The 20312-nt window shown below is 53.8% G+C and overlaps 1 protein-coding gene across 1 annotated transcript; it reads right to left on the bottom strand.

Moving 5' to 3' along the window:
* Nucleotides 1-2443: 2443 nt before the first annotated feature.
* On the bottom strand, nucleotides 2444-4397 carry LOC309446281 (uncharacterized protein). Its single transcript, XM_082065864.1, has 2 exons — nucleotides 3117-4397; nucleotides 2444-2818 (listed from the first exon to the last, which is right to left on the bottom strand). Exons 1-2 carry the CDS (start codon nucleotides 3960-3962, stop codon nucleotides 2606-2608), a joined length of 1059 nt encoding a protein of 352 aa, XP_081921990.1. The 5' UTR covers nucleotides 3963-4397; the 3' UTR covers nucleotides 2444-2605.
* Between the last annotated feature and the right edge of the window lie 15915 nt (nucleotides 4398-20312).

Genomic DNA, 20312 nt, shown 5'->3' with positions numbered 1-20312 from the left:
GGACTTTGAAAAAATTTCAACTGGAATTTTAGCCATTTTTTGACGTGAAATTGTAAACATGTGGACATGGATTTTGAAAATTCTAGAGAGATTTTTAAAAGCTTCAAGAGAATTTCAACCATTTTGAGAGGGATTTGAAAAGTTTCAATGGGAATGGGAAGAATTGGGACAAAAATTGGAAAATTTTTAAGGGACTTTGAAAAAATTTCAACTGGAATTTTAGCCATTTTTTGACGTGAAATTGTAAACATGTGGCCATGGATTTTGAAAATTCTAGAGAGAATTTTAAAAGCTTCAACAGAATTTCAACAATTTGAGAGGGATTTGAAAAGTTTCAATGGGAATGGGAAGAATTGGGACAAAAATTGGAAAATTTTTAAGGGACTTTGAAAAAATTTCAACTGGAATTTTAGCAATTTTTTGACGTGAAATTGTAAACATGTGGACATGGATTTTGAAAATTCTAGAGAGAATTTTAAAAGCTTCAAGAGAATTTCAACAATTTTGAGAGGGATTTGAAAAGTTTCAATGGGAATGGGAAGAATTGGGACAAAAATTGGAAAATTTTTAAGGGACTTTGAAAAAATTTCAACTGGAATTTTAGCCATTTTTTGACGTGAAATTGTAAACATGTTGAAGTGGATTTTGAAAATTCTAGAGAGAATTTTAAAAGCTTCAACAGAATTTCAACAATTTTGAGAGGGATTTTAAAAGTTTCAATGGGAATGGGAAGAATTGGGACAAAAATTTGAAAACTTTTAAGGGACTTTGAAAAAATTTCAACTGGAATTTTAGCAATTTTTTTACGTGAAATTGTAAACATGTGGACATGGATTTTGAAAATTCTAGAGAGAATTTTAAAAGCTTTAACAGAATTTCTACAATTTTGAAAGGGATTTGAAAAGTTTCAATGGGAATGGGAAGAATTGGGACAAAAATTGGAAAATTTTTGAAGGGACTTTGAAAAAATTTCAACTGGAATTTTAGCCATTTTTTGACATGAAATTGTAAACATGTGGACATGGATTTTGAAAATTCTAGAGAGAATTTTTAAAGCTTCAAGAGAATTTCAACAATTTTGAGAGGGATTTGAAAAGTTTCAATGGGAATGGGAAGAATTGGGACAAAAATTGGAAAATTTTTAAGGGACTTTGAAAAAATTTCAACTGGAATTTTAGCCATTTTTTGACGTGAAATTGTAAACATGTTGAAGTGGATTTTGAAAATTCTAGAGAGAATTTTAAAAGCTTCAACAGAATTTCAACAATTTTGAGAGGGATTTGAAAAGTTTCAATGGGAATGGGAAGAATTGGGACAAAAATGGGAAAATTTTTAAGGGACTTTGAAAAAATTTCAACTGGAATTTTAGCCATTTTTTGACGTGAAATTGTAAACATGTGGCCATGGATTTTGAAAATTCTAGAGAGAATTTTAAAAGCTTCAAGAGAATTTCAACAATTTTGAGAGGGATTTGAAAAGTTTCAATGGGAATGGGAAGAATTGGGACAAAAATTGGAAAATTTTTAAGGGACTTTGAAAAAATTTCAACTGGAATTTTAGCCATTTTTTGACGTGAAATTGTAAACATGTTGAAGTGGATTTTGAAAATTCTAGAGAGAATTTTAAAAGCTTCAACAGAATTTCAACAATTTTGAGAGGGATTTGAAAAGTTTCAATGGGAATGGGAAGAATTGGGACAAAAATTGGAAAATTTTTAAGGGACTTTGAAAAAATTTCAACTGGAATTTTAGCCATTTTTTGACGTGAAATTGTAAACATGTGGACATGGATTTTGAAAATTCTAGAGAGAATTTTAAAAGCTTCAAGAGAATTTCAACAATTTTGAGAGGGATTTGAAAAGTTTCAATGGGAATGGGAAGAATTGGGACAAAAATTGGAAATTTTTTAAGGGACTTTGAAAAAATTTCAACTGGAATTTTAGCAATTTTTTGACATGAAATTGTAAACATGTGGCCATGGATTTTGAAAATTCTAGAGAGAATTTTAAAAGCTTCAAGAGAATTTCAACAATTTGGAGAGGGATTTGAAAAGTTTCAATGGGAATGGGAAGAAATGGGACAAAAATTGGAAAATTTTTAAGGGACTTTGAAAAAATTTCAACTGGAATTTTAGCAATTTTTTGACGTGAAATTGTAAACATGTTGAAGTGGATTTTAAAATTCTAGAAAGAATTTTAAAAGCTTCAACAGAATTTCAACAATTTTGAGAGGGATTTGAAAAGCTTCAATGGGAATGGGAAGAATTGGGACAAAAATTGGAAAATTTTTAAGGGACTTTGAAAAAATTTCAACTGGAATTTTAGCCATTTTTTGACGTGAAATTGTAAACATGTGGACATGGATTTTGAAAATTCTAGAGAGAATTTTAAAAGCTTCAACAGAGTGTGCTTGGGGGCGGCTCCGGGGGGCGGTGGCGGCGGGGGGGACGATGCCGGGCGCGCCGCGGGGGCGGGGCCGTGACGCACGGCAACAGCGGCTCCGCAGCCAATGGGGACGGAGGGATGGGCGGACACAGCCAATAGCAGAGCGGCCAAGTCCCGCGCCCGCCGCGCGGCCCCACCGCCCCCCGCCCGCCGGCCCCGCACTCACTCCAGTTCCTGGCGCTCGGCCTCCTCGGTGCTCAGATCCTCCTCCACGCTGTAATCCAGCACGGCGCCCACGCCGAACGCCTGGTTCCGCCGGATGAGCGGCTTGATGGCCTCCTGGTCCTCCCCGGCCACGAACTGTCCGTAGAAGGTCATCTTCATCAGCCGCTCGAACAGCGCCCGCCCCAGCACCCGCCGGCACAGCTGCAGCAGCTGCGGGACAGCGGCAGTTCAGCGCCCCGCACCGGAACGAGACCCCAGGCCCGGACCTCCCAGTCCCCCACCGGCTGGGGACCGCTGCCCTCCCGGCGCGGCAGCCCCCCCGATCGGGGTCCGGCAACCCCCGGAGCAACAACCCGCAGCCCGGCTGGGGACCAGCATCCCTCCCGGAGCGGGCAGCCCTCGAGGCCCGCACCTCAGCCGGAGCGGGAACCCCCGTGCCCCGGCCCAGCATCCCCCCTTCCCGCAGCGCAGCCCCGCCGACCAGGGGCCCGCGCCCCCCGCCACCCACCTCCCGGTTGCGCTCCACCAGCGGCCCGACCGCGCACAGCCCCAGCACCAGCAGCCCGCGCAGCAGCTCGGCGCTGCTCTTGCTGCGGAACGCCTCCCGCGTGTTCCCGAAATCCACGGCGGGCGGCGGCCCGCGCTCCGCACCCCGCGGAGGAGCGGTCGGCGGCGGCACCGGCCGCGCTCCCCTGCCCGCGGCCGGCGGCGGAGCGGCCCCGCGGGGCGCGGCGGCGGGCGCGGACCTCGGGCGGCTGGAGGGGAAGCCCAGGCGGGCGGCGGCGCGGAGCGCCCGGGCGCCGCTCGGCAGAGCCATGGGCACGGCGTGGCCGCCCGCTCCGCGCCGCCGCCTTAAGTACCGTCCTCCCGGCACCGCCCCGCGGGGTCCCACCGACACGGCCGCGCCCGCCCCGCGTCCCGGCTCTGCCGGGGCACCGAGACCAGCACCGGAACCGGGACCGCCCTGCCCGGCGCACCCCCCTCCCGCAGCCGCCGGCCCCCGTGCCTCCCCCGGGCCCATCCCCCGGGCCCATCCCCTCGGGGCAGCCCGCCCCGGGGCGCATCCTTTCCGGGGAGCCCCAGGGAACGTGTGGAGGGCCAGGGGTGGCCTGAGGGGAGCCCGGGTGGAGCCGAAGGGAGCCCCATCCCCTGGCAGCAATACTGGGGAGGGCAAGGAGAGCCGCCTGCCCTTGGAGGAGCCCCAGTGAGAGGTCTGGGGGTCCCAAGGGGCCCTGAATTGGTCCCCGTGCCACCAGCGTGGCCCTGAGGGGAGCACCGGGGTCAACCCCGCAGGGCCAAGGGGCTGACTGCTTAGCACAGCCCCAGGGAGGGCCAAAGAGTGTCCCCAAAGCATCCCTGTCCCCTTGCAGCAAAGCCTGGGGCAGGCTGTGGCATGACCAGCCCACAGGGCTTGGATGCCCTTGGGGAGGGTAACTCAGACCCAGGGGACCTGTTGTAGGAGAGATGCTCCTCCTGGTCTCTGCGTGAACGATTTGGGGGTTTCAGCTGAATTCTCGTTCGTTTGGTCAGGGTTCATAGGTGCGGGGGTGCTCGGGGCAGCTTGAGCTAGCAGACCTCCCCCCTTGGCATGGGCTGGGGCCGTTGGGGTTTGCCTGCCCCATGGAGCCCCACCACAGAGGCTGGCAGGGCCTCGGGAGGTCCCCAGGCAGCACTGAGTGTCTGTGCTGCTCCTGGCAGGTGTTTCCTGAGCTGCTCCTCCAGGCACAGCCGGCGCTGGACTCAGACATCACCCGGCACCTCCCTGGCAGCCCGCGGCCAGATGTGCTCTGGACTCTTGGCCTGGGAGCAGAGAGCTGGGAGTTCTCTTCCTTTTTGCAGAACTGTTTTGCAGCAGCATCACAGCTGCATCCCCTCTCCATGCCCATGTCCCTTGTCCTGGTTTGTCTGAAATTGAATTAATTTTCTCCATGCACTTAGAATCTTTCTCTTTGCAGCCAGCACAGCCTTCTGTTTAGACTCACTATGAGAATACTGAGATCCATTGCTTTTCTCTGGGATAGTTAATGTTTTCTTCTCAGTAGCTGGACTGTGTTTTGGAAGTCGGTATGAAAGGAGTGTAAGAACTCACTGATATAGTCACTATTGTCAGAGAAACCAAGGATGACTTTGGTGTCCAGCTACAGGTGCAAATTGGTAGGAGGGGGCACAGCAGGACAGCACCTGGACTGACATCCAGACCCATTGGTGAAATATTCCCTGTCGTTGGCGGCACGCTCAGTGTGGAATGGGAATCGACTTTCCCAGACAGTCAGTTCTGTTAGTCCTGTTCAGACTTTCCCGTTCGTTAGTCCAGTTAGTTCTGACTGGGAGTTCTGTTCTGTTGGGAGTTCAGTGATAGTTTCTGGCCTTTTCCCATTTTGCAGGTGGCCTTTGGGCCTTTCTGCCTTTTGGCTTTTCACCCTCTCCCCACGACTGGTTGTTTGGGACCAAGGGGCTCCCCTCACAGGAGCGGCTGCTTGGTGCAGATGGGCTTTGTGAGAAATTGCGTTGAGTATCACATTTTATTTAAAATAAAATTATTTTATTTTATTTATTTTATTTTAGTTTAGTTTGTTTAGTTTAGTTTTGTATTATTTTATTTTGTTTTGTTTTATAAATTATATTTCATTATTTTATATTTTGTATTTCATATTTAATAATAATAATAATGATTATTATTATTAGTGGCATCTTATTTCATTGTCTTATTAAACTGTTTTTAACCCAGCCACGGATTCCTCCCTTCCCTTTCGCCTCTGCCCTCCCTGGGGGCGGAGGGGGGCGAGTGAGCAGCTCTGGCGGTCTCGATCGCCGTTGGGTTGACCGGTGCCCCCGCTCCGTGCCCGCTGCTCCAACCCCAGTCTCATGGGGATCCCAGAGGGTGACGTGGTGGGGACAGACCTGCCCGAGCGCTGCTCCTCACTCACACGTGGTGCCCGGGGCTGCTCAGCGCAGGCAGCGCCAGGTCTGTGGGCTCTGCTGGGGTGCAGAGGAAGACCCGGAGCTTTGAGAAGGCTCCGGCGGCCGCGATGCAAAACTTTCCAAAGCAGCCAAACCCCAGCCCAGCGAACTGTGGAATTCCAGCTCCGTCTGGATGAGGCACATCTACCACAGGGCCATTGGTACAGGAAAAATGAGTTACAACAAATGTTGTAACTCCACGGCCCAGCGCTGGCATTGCAACTGCAGTGGCTGCTTGAGCTCATTTGCCAGGTGTGTGCACATACGCAGGCACGTCGCAAGAAGAGCCAGAGGCCACGAATGTATTGCAAAGAGCAAGTTTTATTTTAGTTCCCTCTCTACTGGGGGATCTCCGAACTCTCACCTGAGCTCCCAGGCAGAGGTGACACCGGCGGGGACGCCGGCGCTGGCCAGTCCAGCCCTGCTGGAAGGTCACCGGGCCTGCTGAGCTCGCCTGTATTTCACGGCTCCAGGCGGGCGCAGCCTCCCGCTCTTTCTCACAACAAACCAGGAGTCTCAGACATAGTGATAAGGTGCCTGGAGTTTCTCACAGGCCTGTGTTATCTAACACAGAGGTTCTACTCATCAAGCACACGAGGTCAGTAAAACAATTAGGGTGATGTGTGTGCTTTTTCTACAGACAGGTGCAAATCACTTGAGCGTACTTACATTTAACTAATCTCCTCGCCAAATCTTCTGCTATATCCCCATACACCAGGCTTGTTTTGGGACGCCCTGCACTGCCCTGGTGGAAGCCGGACAGTGGCCTTGTCCCCTGACAGAGCTGGGTAACAAGTCAGCTATGAAAAAGCATCCATTTCCTTCCCAATATTTCCTGTGCTGCATTAACTTTTTCTTGCTCTTTTGAGTGAAATAATTCATCTGAAGCTCTGTGCCGTGAGGAGGTTTTACACGTGAAGTCTCATGCTGCAGTTCAGACTCCTGTTGATGAAAAAAAAGCGCCACCATTACACCAAGCTGCATTAAAGTCTGAGGAGCAGATGCTGCTGCAATTAAAACCTTTTAATCACCTATAACTTTTGCTTCTTTTTTAGCCTTAGTGGTGCCGGGCTAAGCCACGACTCTGTTAACCAAGGGCCGCAACCAGGCCCACCCGCCGTGGCAGGAGCTCATTTATCACCCACGTGCCACAGAGTAAATTCCCTTGAAAGTCTCTAATGGCACCAGTCACTGCTGAGAAATATTTGCCTGCTCCTAGCAGGGATGTTTCCGAGCGCTGCTCGTTGTGCCGGCAGAGCTGGCGGCCCCATGGGGTCTCCGGCTGGGATGGGGGTTTGTGGTGCACAACCAGGTCTGAGCTTGCAGAGCAACTTCAGTCTCAGATCTGGGCGCAAAGGTGAAAAGTGAAAAACCCATGTTTTGGTGGAAGCGAAATGCGATGGTGTCTGTCTCGGGATGGCTTCCCTTGAGCAGCCCTGCCGATGGCTGGGGGAGCACCAGGGATGCTTGAGGCTGCTACAGGGACCGTGACAAGCCCTGCAGGTCCCTGCACTGTGGCGCTGTGGAGCACTGGCCTCCAGCTCCTGATACCCCTGGGCTGGGACTTTATGCTCCTCAGGCCACTGTCCCCAGACCCACCAGATCCAGGCAGCCGCTGCTGGCACGGGGATGGTGCACGCTCTGCTCTGCTGCTGTTGGCTCCAGCCAGCCCGTGTGGGGCAGGGGAAGCCTGGTCCAGCCCAGAGCATGGATACCCGCATCCTGAACACAACGATGCTGCTGTGTCCTGCACACAGAATGTGCCCCAGGCCCGAGAGGTCCCATCCGAGTCCTTCAGCGGGCACTCCTGGCCACGCCAGCCACAGTGCTGAGCCGTTACTGATGGCTTGGGAAACCACACGATGTGAGGAAACAAATCTGAATGCAAGACAAATAGGTGAGAAGGAGACTTAGTGTGGGAGAAGATGGTAGTTTAGAAAGGGAGAGGCCATGGTGTGTGTATTTCATGGGCTGGAGCTCGGCAGGGGCATTTTGACACTGTGAAAATAAAAGACGGCAACAAGCAACAGCAGGTGCTGGTGGCAGCTGGGAGGGAGCGTTGTGAGACGGAAATTGCTCCTCCTGTCTCCTGTGCAGAAGCGGAGGGTGCACAGGTGCACATCACCCGGTCTGCTGGACCACACGGGATCACTGGGGCACAGGGATCAGCCTTCCTCACCATTGTCTTCCTCCAGCCCCGCTCCATCCCCAGGGCTGGGTCCCACCCTCGCTGTGCTGTGGCTCTGCCCGTCCCGCAGCCCTGGCCACGCCGGGCACCCTGCGCTCCTGTGTCCGTCCCCCGCCGTTTCCCTGGGGAGCGCCGATTCAGATTCTCCTCTGCTGGGTATTTCTCACCCAGATCACACACTTGCCTTGTGCCCAGCACCAGCCCAACAAGCCGTGTCTGCCCAGGCGCAGCATGTCGGGAGGGACATCTGTACCTGCCAGCAGGCAGGCAGGGGTGTGGGGAACGGTGCGGAGCCTCAGCTGGCATCTCGTGCTGCTGGACGTGTCCCTTGGAGCAGGACGTGATGGACTGGCCAGGACCTGCAGCCCTTCCTTGGCGGGGGTCAAGGGCAGCCGTCCGCTACAGACCCACCAGCAAAACCCAGGAGAAGATCAAAGTGAGGATGGTGCTTCCCAGATGGCAACCATGTATGGCTTACTATCTGGTTGGGGCTTAATTTTCATCGTGAGAGGCTTCATCTCCTGCTGTGCTGCTCTTAAGGGAGATCTCCAGAGCTGTAATATCCCCACTGATGGGAATAAAGCCCCTGTGGGATGCACAGGAGCTCCCAGCCCTCAGATAGAGGAGGCCACCAAGATGATCCGAGGCTGGAACAGCTCTGCTGGGGGACAGGCTGAGACAGTTGGGGTGTTCAGCTGGAGAAGAGAAGCTCCGGGGAGATCTTATTGCAGCCTTTCTGGACTTAAAAGTGGCTTGTAAGCAAGATGGGGACAGACTTTTGAGCAGGGCGTGTTGTGACAGGACAAGGTGTCATGGTTTTAAACTGAAGGAGGGAGATTCAGGCTGGACATGAGGAAGGAATTGTTGCCCTGAGGGTGGTGAGAGCCTGGCCCAGGTTGGCCAGAGAGGTGGTGGCTGAACCATCCCTGGAGACATCCCAGGCCAGGCTGGACGGGGCTCTGAGCAACCTGAGCTGGTGCAGATGTCCCTGTCATGGCAGGGGGGGCACTGGGGAGCTGGGAATGTCCCTTCCAACCCAAACTATTCTCTGATTCCGTGACAGTGTGTATTTAGATGATGAGTTTATTCTCTCTAGCCCCTCCAAGCAGTCCTGTCACACTCTCTGTCACCTTCCTGAGGTGACTCTGGTTGTACAACTACTGTAAGTGCAGCTCTGCTTTGCTGTGCTGTGCAGGAGCCAGTGGGGTGGGGGATCCAGCCCTTCCTCCCGCAGCCGGGAGCCAGGTCCCTGTGTCCTTCCCCTCCTTTTGGGGCTGCACAGGACCTTGGAGGTTTAACCGCTGCGGTGAGGGCAGTGCTGAGCCCGTCCCAGCACTGCGCGGGCAGGTGAGTGTCCCACCTCTACAGACATGCAGCAGGTGGGTTTGGGGACTTGCTGGTGGGCACCCGGGGAGTCGCAAGGTGAGAGCTGCAGCTCCTGGGGTGTCTCTGTGGGTCTGGAGCCCGGTGAGAGCAGCTGAGAGCTGCCACAGACCCTGCTGTAGGAAAGAGATGCTGAGGGGCTGCTCTTGCAGCTGATCTCCCGACATCTTGGACCTCGGTCCCCAGCATGGTTGGTGTCTGGGAAGCTGGGCTGGGCTCCAGTTCCTGGCATTTTTCACTTGCATCACAGCGATTTTCAGTGAATCACTTGCAGCCTAAGAAACTAATGTCCTCTTGATTCTCCCTCTGCGTCCCTGCAGGTCTGTTGTGTCTCAGGAGCCACGAGAGAACACCTGGGTGAATTCCTATCTTCACATCTCCATACAGGTCAAAGATATGAAAAAAAGGAAGTCGCCTCTGAAAGGGCCCCCAGGAAATAGCCAAGGCTAGGAAAGGCACATCAGACATCCCACATCAGGTTTGTTTGGTTTTGGTGGTTTGTTGTTGCTGGTTTGGTTTGGTTTGGTTTGGTTTGGTTTGGTTTGGTTTGGTTTGGTTGTGCAGAAGGTCCCTCTGGTTTTCCATCCGCAGGTAGAGGTGGATCATGTGAGATGTCTGAATGTGCCTGGGGGAGAAGGCAGGTCAGCACACGCCTGAAACAATTTTGCTGCACTTACAGCTGAGAAAGGATGGTGCCGGGAGGTTTCTGTGGAAGTGGGGTCTGGGGAATAGACATAAAAAGCCTTTTTTCTAAGCTGATTCCCTTGGCGGGTGGGTTGTTTATGGAGCCTGGACGCCAGAGCGCCTGGAAGGGAGCCAGCTGTGTTTTAGCCCTTCATAAATGATGCAAACACCTCGTGCTGGGGGAGCACTCCCGGGACAGCCGCGGGGAGGGGAAGGAGAGGGAGAGGAGGGGACTGGGGAGAGGGAAGGGGCTGCTCGGCTGCCTCCCAGCAGAACAGGGGTGCAGGGCCCCAGGAGGCGGGTGCAGGGCAGAAGGGGCAGCCCTGGGCAGGGACAGCAGGAGCGTTTGGGGGGGGTTGGCTGTGCCCCTCCTGTCCCCCATCAAGAGCTGCTGCTGAGGTGTGAACCCAGGGGCTGGTTGCCTCTGAGGGCCACTCTCCAACCAGCATCTTCCAAAGCTCTCAGCTTCCTCCCAGGCGGTGGTGCTACCAAGGAGCCCCCTGCTCCTCCTTGCAGGTCTGGTCTGCAAGGAGCAGCCCCAGGCCAGGCCCAGGGACGCGGCTCCGCCTGCTGAGCCAAGCCTAAGCCCTCCTGGCTGCAGAAGCCGCTGTGCCCAGGGCTGGGGGCTGCCTGCAGTGATCTGGGGGCAACCAGCCGTGGACGGGTCGGGGACAAGCAGCACTCTGAAGGCTGTAGCAGACGAACTCAAGACACCCTTACCCCTGAGAACCTGACTGTTCTCTGTTGGTTAATGTGGTGGCTCATTTTTCTAAAAATATGCTCTTAATTACTGTGCCTCAGGAAGCAGAGATGTCTCCCAGCAAAAGCTCATTGATTTGAGGGTGGCTACAGCCCTGGAGAAGCCCCTTTGGCTGCAGAGCCTGGATGTCCCTGCCCCGCGACGGCTCCGCTCTGCAGCGGTGCTGGTGCGGGCAGGACAGGTCGGTTCCCAGCTCACAGCAGCCCATGGCCACCCACCCTTTTCCAACTATCACTTATTTTTACTTCTTACCTTTCCATGTATTTGACTGAGAGCAAGTAGAACCAAGTGGCATTTGGACTTATTTTCCAGTGGAAAAAAGTGGGAGGAAAAATGCTCCTTTTCCCCTTGACATGTCCATATGGAAAGGGGAAAAGCTGTTCTGTTTTCTTTACTTTTGTGTTGCTTTCCTGTCTTCCTCCTTTTCCGCAGGCAAATAATTCGTAGGAAATATCATGCTTTTCCCTTATTCTCCTGCCCCAGGGCAGTGCTGAGCTGGCCCCTCAGAGGGAGAGCACCCAGGGAAAGGATGCTCCCCTCCCAGCACAACATTCCATAAAGGCTGAAAACAGAAAGAAAGGCAGAAAACAGAACTGAAAAGAGACTGACTTTCCTGGGGTCGCACCACCTCCCTGGGCTCAGCCTCCCGCACCAGCAGCACGTGGCTTCCGAGGTCCTGGAGACAGAGAGGGGGTGGCTTGAGAGCCCTGTGGTCCCTTGTCCTCCCACCAGGACCACGAGCTCTCTGACAGCCGGGCACACACGGGGGGACAGGGACCTTCTGGGACAAACTGGGGGAAGTGGCTGAGGCTGCTGGTTGCCCCCCCCCAGCCAGCACAGACATCGACAACGTGCAGCCATCCAGCATCCGACAGATGCGCTGGGCACAGGGCTCCCTCTCCAGCTGCTTCCCCTGTGTCTCCTGTACCCACCATGTCCACACCAGCCCCTGCCCCGAGCTCAGACCAGCCCCCGGGTGCCAGGGGATGCTTGAAAAGGTTTATCCACTTCTACATACCACAGAATGTCAGGGGTTGAAGGGCCCTGGAAAGCTCATCCAGTGCAATCCCCCCATGGAGCAGGAACACCCAGATGAGGTTACACAGGAAGGTGTCCAGGCGGGTTGGAATGTCTGCACAGAAGGAGACTCCACAACCTCCCTGGGCAGCCTGGGCCAGGCTCTGCCACCCTCACCATGAAGAAATTTCTTCTCAAATTTAAGTGGAACCTCCTGTATTCCAGTTTGCACCCATTGGCCCTTGTCCTGTCACTGGTTGTCACCAGAAGAGCCTGGCTCCATCCTCCTGACACTCCCCCTTTCCATATTGATCCCCATGAATGAGTCCCCCCTCAGTCTCCTCTTGTCCAGCTCCAGAGCCCCAGCTCCCTCAGCCTTTCCTCACACAGGAGATGCACTACTCCATCGTCTTCATGGCTCAACATATCCAACATCCATAAGTGTTAGGAGGGAACCTGGAGTGACTCATCCCAAAACCATGTGTCCTCCATCACCACACAGGCTGCAGATCCTTGCTGACCTATTTCTTTTTCACCCTTTATACTTTCTGTGTAGCTACTACCCCTGTGCCCCACAACACTCCAAAGCAGCTCTTAGCTGCCCCACGGGCTTCTCTGTCGTGTTCACCTCTCTCGTCCCATGTGATGAACATGGCCTGCAAAAAACAGACTGCATGGCAGGTGTCACTTCAAGGTGCATTTTACTGCCCCAAAGTGCTGCTTTTTTCAAGGTTGAATTCTGTCTTTCACTCTGCTGCTTGCATGGCTTCATTTTGCACATTTAAAGTTCCTTCTCATTGGATTTTTATATGTAATTTCTTAAATCTTAAACCTGAGGAAGTATCAAAGGGAGAATCTTCGGATGGATTCATGCCATGGCTCAATCTAACGCTCCTCCAAGGGGGATTCTGAGCTGGAGATGCTAGAGACCCCCATGGCTTTGCCATCCCCATCCCTGTTCCTGCTGTCACCCAGCTGTGACAGCCCCCCCAGGACATCAGGACAAGGGGACCCCAGGACAGAGCCCACCCCAGAGCTCTGGACGATGCTCCCACCGGGGATGGTGAGAGGACACCTGGGACAGGAGAGCTGGAGCCACCACCAAAACTCGCACTCTGACTGTATGAGCTCTCAAATAATTTTTCAACATCATTGGCCAAATTTCTGCAGATTTTCCTGGGGATGGGAGAAGGCAACACTCCAAGTCTCCATTCCACAAGCTGGTGATGTGACAGCTTTCTGCTGGAGAGACTGACTTTTTTTCTTAATGCAGGCCAAACAAAGTGATTTTTTCTCATTAGAGCTGCTGATACAGCTGGAAAATGTGTGCTTGCTCTCTGAAAGCTCATGTGCTGCACTGCTGAAGGGCACCGGCCCCACCAGCAGAGCTCTGGGTGTTTGGCTGCCCTGGCTCCAGCTCCGCTTGTCCCCCTGGTCTGACTATTTGCACTGAAACTTGGACAGAAAAAGACCCTGGGATGGAAAATTTCAGCTCTAAAGTGTAAAGCTGGACAAAATCCAGGCAGGACTTGGCAGACAGACCCAACAAAGGTTGTTCCTCTCACTGACATTTTTGCTTCTGTGCTTTTGAGAGCCACTCTGCATCTCTGCTCCAGCTGGGTTGTGTTCTGCTGGTGTCAGAGGTGACGTTACCACCCCAGTAGGTGACTTTCTCTGGAGTTTCCCAAGATTCCTTGTCTCTGGAGCTGTGGATATTCCAGAAGCAGACACTGTAGTGGCCTCACATCTCGAGGAGATGGCTGTCCCATCCCCATCCCACTCCCTTGCCAGCCCAGATGCTCTCCATCCACTGCTCCACCAGAACAACCCTGGCATAGACCAGATCAACCATCTGATAGAAATGAGGTGCTGAGATCTTATCATGAGCCCTAGTTACTGGCAACAAAAAGCAAACTGCTACTCAATGCATCTGTGCATTGCACGCTGGCTCTGGGATGCACATGAGGTGGCTTTTAACAAGGAACACGCCAGGAAACTGGTGTGACTCCATCTCCCCCCTGTGAACTCTTGCACTCAGGTCTTACCAGGAGAACAAGTCAGCCCATCCCTGCAAGGCTTGAGGAGCTCTGCAGAAGGACCTCCATGGGCTGTGCTGAGAACTGGGCTCCCCTGCAGCAGGAGGACCCACAGCACCCCACGGTGACCGAGCTGCTCCTCCAGGAAGCCCCAGATGCTGAGGCCAAAGGAAAAACCAAATTCATGTGCAGAGAAACAGCTGTACAAGGAAACTGGGTCTGAGTCATTCCAAGCGTTTAAACTTTTTGTTGTTGCTGTTGCTATAAAGATGTATTTTGTTTTATTTTACTTTATTTGTAAGGCTGCTAGTTCAAGGTGAGGAAAAGCAGGTTGAAGATGAGAGATGAACCTGCTCTGAGGTAAGTCCAGGGTTGCCACCACCAGACCTCGTGTGGGATGTCCCTCCAGGGAGCACCCTGGCACCACTTTTGCTCTACATTTTGGAGAGAACACATTTGTGTTGCTTGCCCAGAAACAGAAACATTGCTCTAACAAAGTGCTTGTGAGGGGTCTTGGCACTAGAGATAGTGCCTGTGAAGGTCCCTTGTTGCCTTTTCCACTGACTATGTTCCCTCATCCAGGGGATCACCAGACGCCAAAGCTGCACCAGGACCCCCATATGGCCAGGAAAGGGGCTGCTCAGAGCTTCATAGAATCACAGAACAGTTTGTGTTGAAGGGCCCTCCCCAGCTCCCCCAGCGCCCCCCCTGCCATGACAGGGACATCTTCACCAGCTCACGTTGCTCAGAGCCCCGTCCAGCCTGGCCTGGGATGTCTCCAGGGATGGTTCAGCCACCAGCTCTCTGGCCAACCTGGGCCAGGCTCTCACCACCCTCAGGGCCAACAATTTCTTCCTCATGTCCAGCCTGAATCTCCCTCCTTTGGTTTAAAATCATCACCCCTTGTCCTGTCACAACAGGCCCTGCTCAAAAGTCTGTCCCCATCTTTCATTATCAGCCCCTTTTAAGTCTGGAAAGGCCGCAATAAGGTCTCGCTGGAGCTTCTCTTCTCCAGCTGAACAGCCCAGCTCTCTCAGCCTGTCCCCCAGCAGAGCTGTTCCAGCCTCGGGTCATTCCTGTGGCTCCTCTGGCCCCTCTCCAGCAGCTCCATGTGTGTCCTGTGCTGAGGACCCAGAGCTGGACCAGCACTGCAGGAGATCTCACCAGAGCGGGGCAGAGGGTCAGGATCCCCCCAAACCTGCTGCCTACGGGGCTGGGGATGCAGCCCAAGATAAAATTGGCCTTCTGGGCTGCAAGTGCACGTTGCCAGCTCATATGTCATCTTTCATCCCCCAGAACCCCAAGTTCTTCTCCATGGGGCTGCTCTCCATCCCTTCATCCCCAGCCTGTGTTGGTCCTGGGGGTTGCCCTGACCCAGGTGCAGGACCTTGCACTTGGCCTTGTTGAACTTCAGGAGGTTCACATGGGCCTGTCCTGGTCCCTCTGGGTGGCATCCCATCAAGAGGTGAACGTGCCCCAGGGAGCAGAGCCGGGAAACCGCCGCGCTGCAGATGTTCTTGCTGCTCCTCGGGTCCCACCACCCACCGGTGACAGCAGCGCCGTTAGGACGCGGTTTTGGGACAGCACTTGGCAACGGCCGCGGTTCCTGGAGCTCAGGGACGGGCGCGGGGCGGGCAGGGGCTGCGCAGAGCTGGGCCCGGGGTGCCCGTGGGAGCGGGAAGGATGCGGGAGGCGGCGGTAACGCCTCGCCGCCGCTGGGTGGCGCTGCGGCTCCGCCCGCGGTCCGTGCCGAGGCTGATGGTGCCGCTGGCACCGGGGATGACGGTGCTGCCGGTCGTACTGGTGGCGGTGGTACCGGTGGCGGTGGTACCGGTGGCGGTGGGGCCGAGGTGGTGTCGGCGGTGCCGGGCATGCCGGTGTTGTCGGTGGTGCCGGTGCCGGGGTCGGTGCGGCCTCGGCAGCGCTGCCTGGGCCCCCCGCAGCATTCTCCGCTCTGCGGGCGGGCACGGTCCCGCCAGCCCCCGCTGCCCTCCGGTCCCTCCCCGGTTTCCCCGCTGGCCAGGGCAGGGGCGAGCGCGGAGCTGCGCTGGCTGTTTCACCAAAACCTCTGCCTGCAGCGAGGCTGCTGGGGCTGCGGCAGCCAGGACCTGCTGCGGTGCCACGGTCAGGCATCCAGAGGTGGGGCGCTTGTCCCTCCTGTCTTTGGTTGCCTTTACCTCCAGCCCAGGGGCTGGGCCACTCTTGAAATGGTTGCGCCTGTGAACTCATCCCGCTGCGGTCCCTCTGACTCGTCCAGCCCCTGTCCCAGCCTCGCTCTTCCACCCCCAGCACAGCACTGCTGGCCTTTCAATTCTCTTTAAAAACTCAAGTTATCAGCTCTCCAGTTGTGCCGCAGCCCAGGCATCCCGCTCACTCCGTCCCCAGCCTGAGCCCTGCGCTGCCCTGCGGCCCAGGGTCTGCAGGCAGGGAGGTGCACGGGGGGGCAGCTGCCTCCAGCTCCCTCCAGCTCTCCCATAGCCAAAATTCTGCTTTTACTCCAGCCTGCAATCATGAGGCAGCAGGGTCTCAGTGAGCACCCCAGGGAACCCTAATGCAGGTGTGCCAGGGGGCACTGAGATGCCTGGCTGCCCTTGGGTGCTGCATCTACTCCCCACCTGCTCTTCCCCCCCGGCGCCATGCAGGGTGCTGCAGGGAGCTGGGAGAGGGTGCTGGGGACACCCGGGGCTGTCCCTGCTCACACTCGGGCATGGCAGCTCTCCGAACAAGCCCTCCTCCCGAGCGTGGTCAGCCAGCCCCACCAACGCCTTCCTGTGTGTGGGATGAACATGTGGAAGTGTGCAGGTGTGAGCACACACAGGACTGTGCACAAGAGCATGTGTGTGTGTGTGTGTGAGGGGTGTTCACACAGGGTGAGGGGTGTTTATTGGAGACCACGCATGTCAGAGAGCTGGAGGAGCTGCAGGGGAGTGGGCCGTGCCCAGCAAGACCAAGGTGGGTATAACAGTCCTGCGCCTGGGGACTCACTGCATTAGCCCTGGGGCACCTGGCTGACAAAGAGGTTCCCCTCAAAAGCCCCTTCTCTGTGTGCCTCTCCCCGATCTAAATGGCATTTTATTGCTGCTCCTGGGGACAGTTGCTGGAGCTGCTGCGGAGAGCATCCTGGGAGGAGCTCCAGCCCATCCACCACACACTGACTTGGCATTTATGAGGGATCTCAAGCAATAAATTCTCCCTGAGACACTCCTGGGAGCTGGTCTCAAGGACGGGCTCAGCAAAACCTCTGCAGGCACAGCCCGTCCTTGTTCCTGCTCCCTCCTGGCACCCTGGGGCAGGGCCACCCTTGGCTGGCTGGGGCTGGGTGCTGCCTGTTCCCAGGCTCAGGTGTCCGCTCGGCCTCACTGCAGCACGTCCATCCCCAGCCCGGCCCCGCTGACGGCCGGGCAGCGGTAGGGACAGCCGTGGTTATGAGCTTCTCTCCAGGATGGACACAACCCCCACAGCCTGGCTCTCTGATGCCAGCAATTATTGGAGAACTAGTGTTATTTTAAAGACAAGCGAGGTGGCATCTGGAGTGCTGCACCCAGTTGTGGGCTTCCCAGTACAAGAGAGATGTTGGCACACTGCACCGAGTCCAACGATGGGCTGTGAAGATGATTAAGCTGTTGGAGTTTGTCATGAGAAAAGCAGTGCTCTCCATGCTCGGAGATACTCAAAACCCAACAGGACACGTCCCTGAGCCGCCTGCTGTAGGTGAACCTGCCTGAGCACAACACCTCCAGGGCTTCCTCCAACCTCAGCAGCTCTGTGAGTCGGTAATGAGATTGTTGAGCCCTGGAAATATGAGGCAAATGTTAAAGACAAGAAAATAAAAAGAAATAAAGAGACAATCTACACTTCTTTCTTTTTAAGCATCTGCAATTGCAGAGGATGGACAGCAATGATGGGCCAAGCTGGGTGGTGTGGGGAGTGGAGGAGGACTCATCTCCCAGACCTCCTTTTGGCTGTTCAGCATCACCAGAGGGCATCAGTGGGGAACCTGGAGTGTTCCCAAAAAAACCACAGTTCAAGCCCAGTGCCACATTTCTCCACATGTTACTGGATCATGGTAACAGAAAACGGGATAAAACCCACACAAATTGTCCAAAATTCAGCATTTTTTTCTGTGAAGGGTGCTGGGATTCTGATTAAACCTGATTTTATCATGACATTTTGCTCTGTGAGAAAACTCTTCCTGGGTGTGCCCAACGCTCCGTGTTGCTCAGCAGAGCACAGACGGCCTGACGACAATTTGGCTGCTAAAACTTCTAAAAATAAAAACCTTTTCTTTTTTTTTCCTTCAAAGAAACATTGCAGCATTGTGCCCTCCCCCTGGTCCAGACCGTCACGGCTCTTCAGGTGGAGGGTCTGCATGCATGACGCTGATTGTGCCATTTTGGTTTTCTGCAATGTTTTTTGTGAGATGGGGTATTTTCTCAGGTCTTGGCAGTGGCAGAGGAAACAGGGTAGCAAAGGTCACGGGGTGGATTAAAACGCTTATTGTTGGTTGGAGCTGCCCAGAGAGGCGCATCTGGGGACCCTCCTGGAAACCATCTGCCCAGGTGAGGAGATGGGGCTGGAGGTCACCCCTCTGCTATCTGGGCCGGTGGGTAGTTCTGTTGTTTTGTGCTGGACTGGTTTAAACTGGGAGCTCCATCACCCCTCTGTGCAGCGAGGCAGCTGCCTGGGGCTGGTGACACCAGCGCTGCTGCTGAGCCGAGAGATGGAGCCAAAGCCAATGCTGTTCACCGCTTAAAAGCCAGGAGGCTCAGAGTGGGACTGGAGGGAGTATTGAATTTTTAATTTAGTGCGTGAACCATAATTAAAAAATAATAATAGATTCTTTTAATCTGAATATGTATATATATCTATATTTAACAGGGCTTTACTCAGAGCCTTATATTTCCCATCACCTGAAATATCCAGTGAAGAGGAATTATTTTAGTCCTCCCGCTCTGCTCCACCCTGGGGAGGCCCCACCTGGAGTCTGTGTCCAGTTCTGGGCTCCCCAGTTCAAGAAGAACAAGGAATTACTGGAGAGAGTCCAGCGCAGGGACACAAAGATGCTGAGGGGTCTGGAGCATCTTTGTGATGAGGAGACACTGAGAGAGCTGGAGCTGTTGAGCTGGAGAAGAGAAGCTGAGAGGGATCTGATCAATGGATCAATAGCTCGGGATCGGTGTCTAGAGGATGGACCAGACTCTGTTCAGTGGTGCCCAACGCCAGGGTGAGGGGCAACAGGCACAGACTGAAACACAGGAGGCTCCATGTGAACATGAGCAGAAACTTGTTTGCTGGGAGGTGCCAGAGCCTGGCCCAGGCTGCCCAGAGCGGGTGTGGAGTCTCCTTCTCTGAGACATTCAAACCGCCTGGACCCCTGTGTGATCTGCTCTGTGACCCTGCGTGAGCAGGGGTTGGACTGGGTGATCTCCAGAGGTCCCTTCAACCCCAACCGTTCTGTGATGTTTTGAGGACTGGACAGCGTGTCAGCATCAGGTTTGGTGCTGGCAGGACAGAGGCGGGCAGGCCGAGCAGGCTGAGCGGGACCAGCCGCAGGTGTCCTGGACTCTCCTCCACACGTTCTCCCCGCTGGGTCTCCCCCAGGCCCAGCGCTCGATGCCCCGGCCCCGTGTCTCCGCTCTCGGCTTTACCCTCGGCCCGGGGTTCTCACTCAGGCCGAGTTTCCTGCCCTGGGTGCAGGACGCCACGCGGGGCAGCGCCAGAGGCTCGGCCGGGATGTATCACACCCGCTGCTGCCTCTTCCTCCACAGCCAATCACCCCACCAAAGAGGGAAATTACATCACCCTGACGCGATTTGTTCTCAATAAAACTGTGTTGGTTATCACTTTATTGTCCTCTGGGTGTTTACAAATGGATCATTCGATAATTTCTTGCAAGATTTTTCAAGGAACTGAAGCCAGGCTGGTTGGTCTGTAGCTCCCCAACTTCAGGTCCTTTTTTTTTTTTCAGATAGACTTCTGCACTTCTTGGGGATCTCTCAAGCCTTCAAAATTTGCCACAAACTAGTGCTAATAGTTCAGAGATTGCTTAATTTTCCAGGGTAATTTTTCTTGACCCCCGACTACTCATATACTTCAAGCTTATCCTGGCATCCTCTAACTACTTCCTTCCTGACACCGACCTCGGCTCCTGTCCCCTTGCTAATGATAATTGCCCTAGATACTGGTTACAGCCTCATACTGCGAAAACCGTGGTGAGGAAGGCAAAATTTGCTTCTCTATGTAAACTCTCCACCACAAGACATGAGTGCCAACTCTCTTTTCTCTCCATTACACTTCCAGTGTGTTTCTGGAACTTCTTCTGTTGCTTTTTATGCTCCTTACTGGCTGTAACTCACTTGGTTCCTTAGCCTTCCTCATTCTACCCCCGTGTGTTTGAGCTTTCCCTTTACACTCATCCCTATACCCTCATTCCGATTTTTATAGGATTACTTTTTGATTTTCAAGACACTAAAGTGCTCCTGATGCAGCAATATTGGTCTTTTACTATTGTCCCGTGGTTCCTCTGCATCAGGATGTTTAGCTGCTGTGTGCCTAATACACTCTGTTTTAGTAACTTCTTTTTTTTTGCTCGGGATGCATTCCCAAGGGACTCTTGCTGGTGACAAATCACCCCCATGAGTTTGTTAACTTTGTGTTTGTGCAGCCAACTGTCTT

Source organism: Streptopelia decaocto (genome assembly GCF_964273445.1).
Source record: "Streptopelia decaocto genome assembly, chromosome: 15".
Taxonomy (NCBI): Eukaryota; Metazoa; Chordata; class Aves; order Columbiformes; family Columbidae; genus Streptopelia; species Streptopelia decaocto.
Note: the sequence above shows the minus strand (reverse complement) of the source record. Positions and strands in the feature narration are given on the sequence as shown.

Coding starts and splice junctions, on each gene's coding strand:
- LOC309446281 (XM_082065864.1), bottom strand. CDS start 3,962: ATGCTTTGGGGACACTCTTTGGCCCTCCCTGGGGCTGTGCTAAGCAGT. Junction 2,819..3,116: donor TGGTGGAGCGCAACCGGGAG/GTGGGTGGCGGG, acceptor GCTGTCCCGCAG/CTGCTGCAGCTGTGCCGGCG.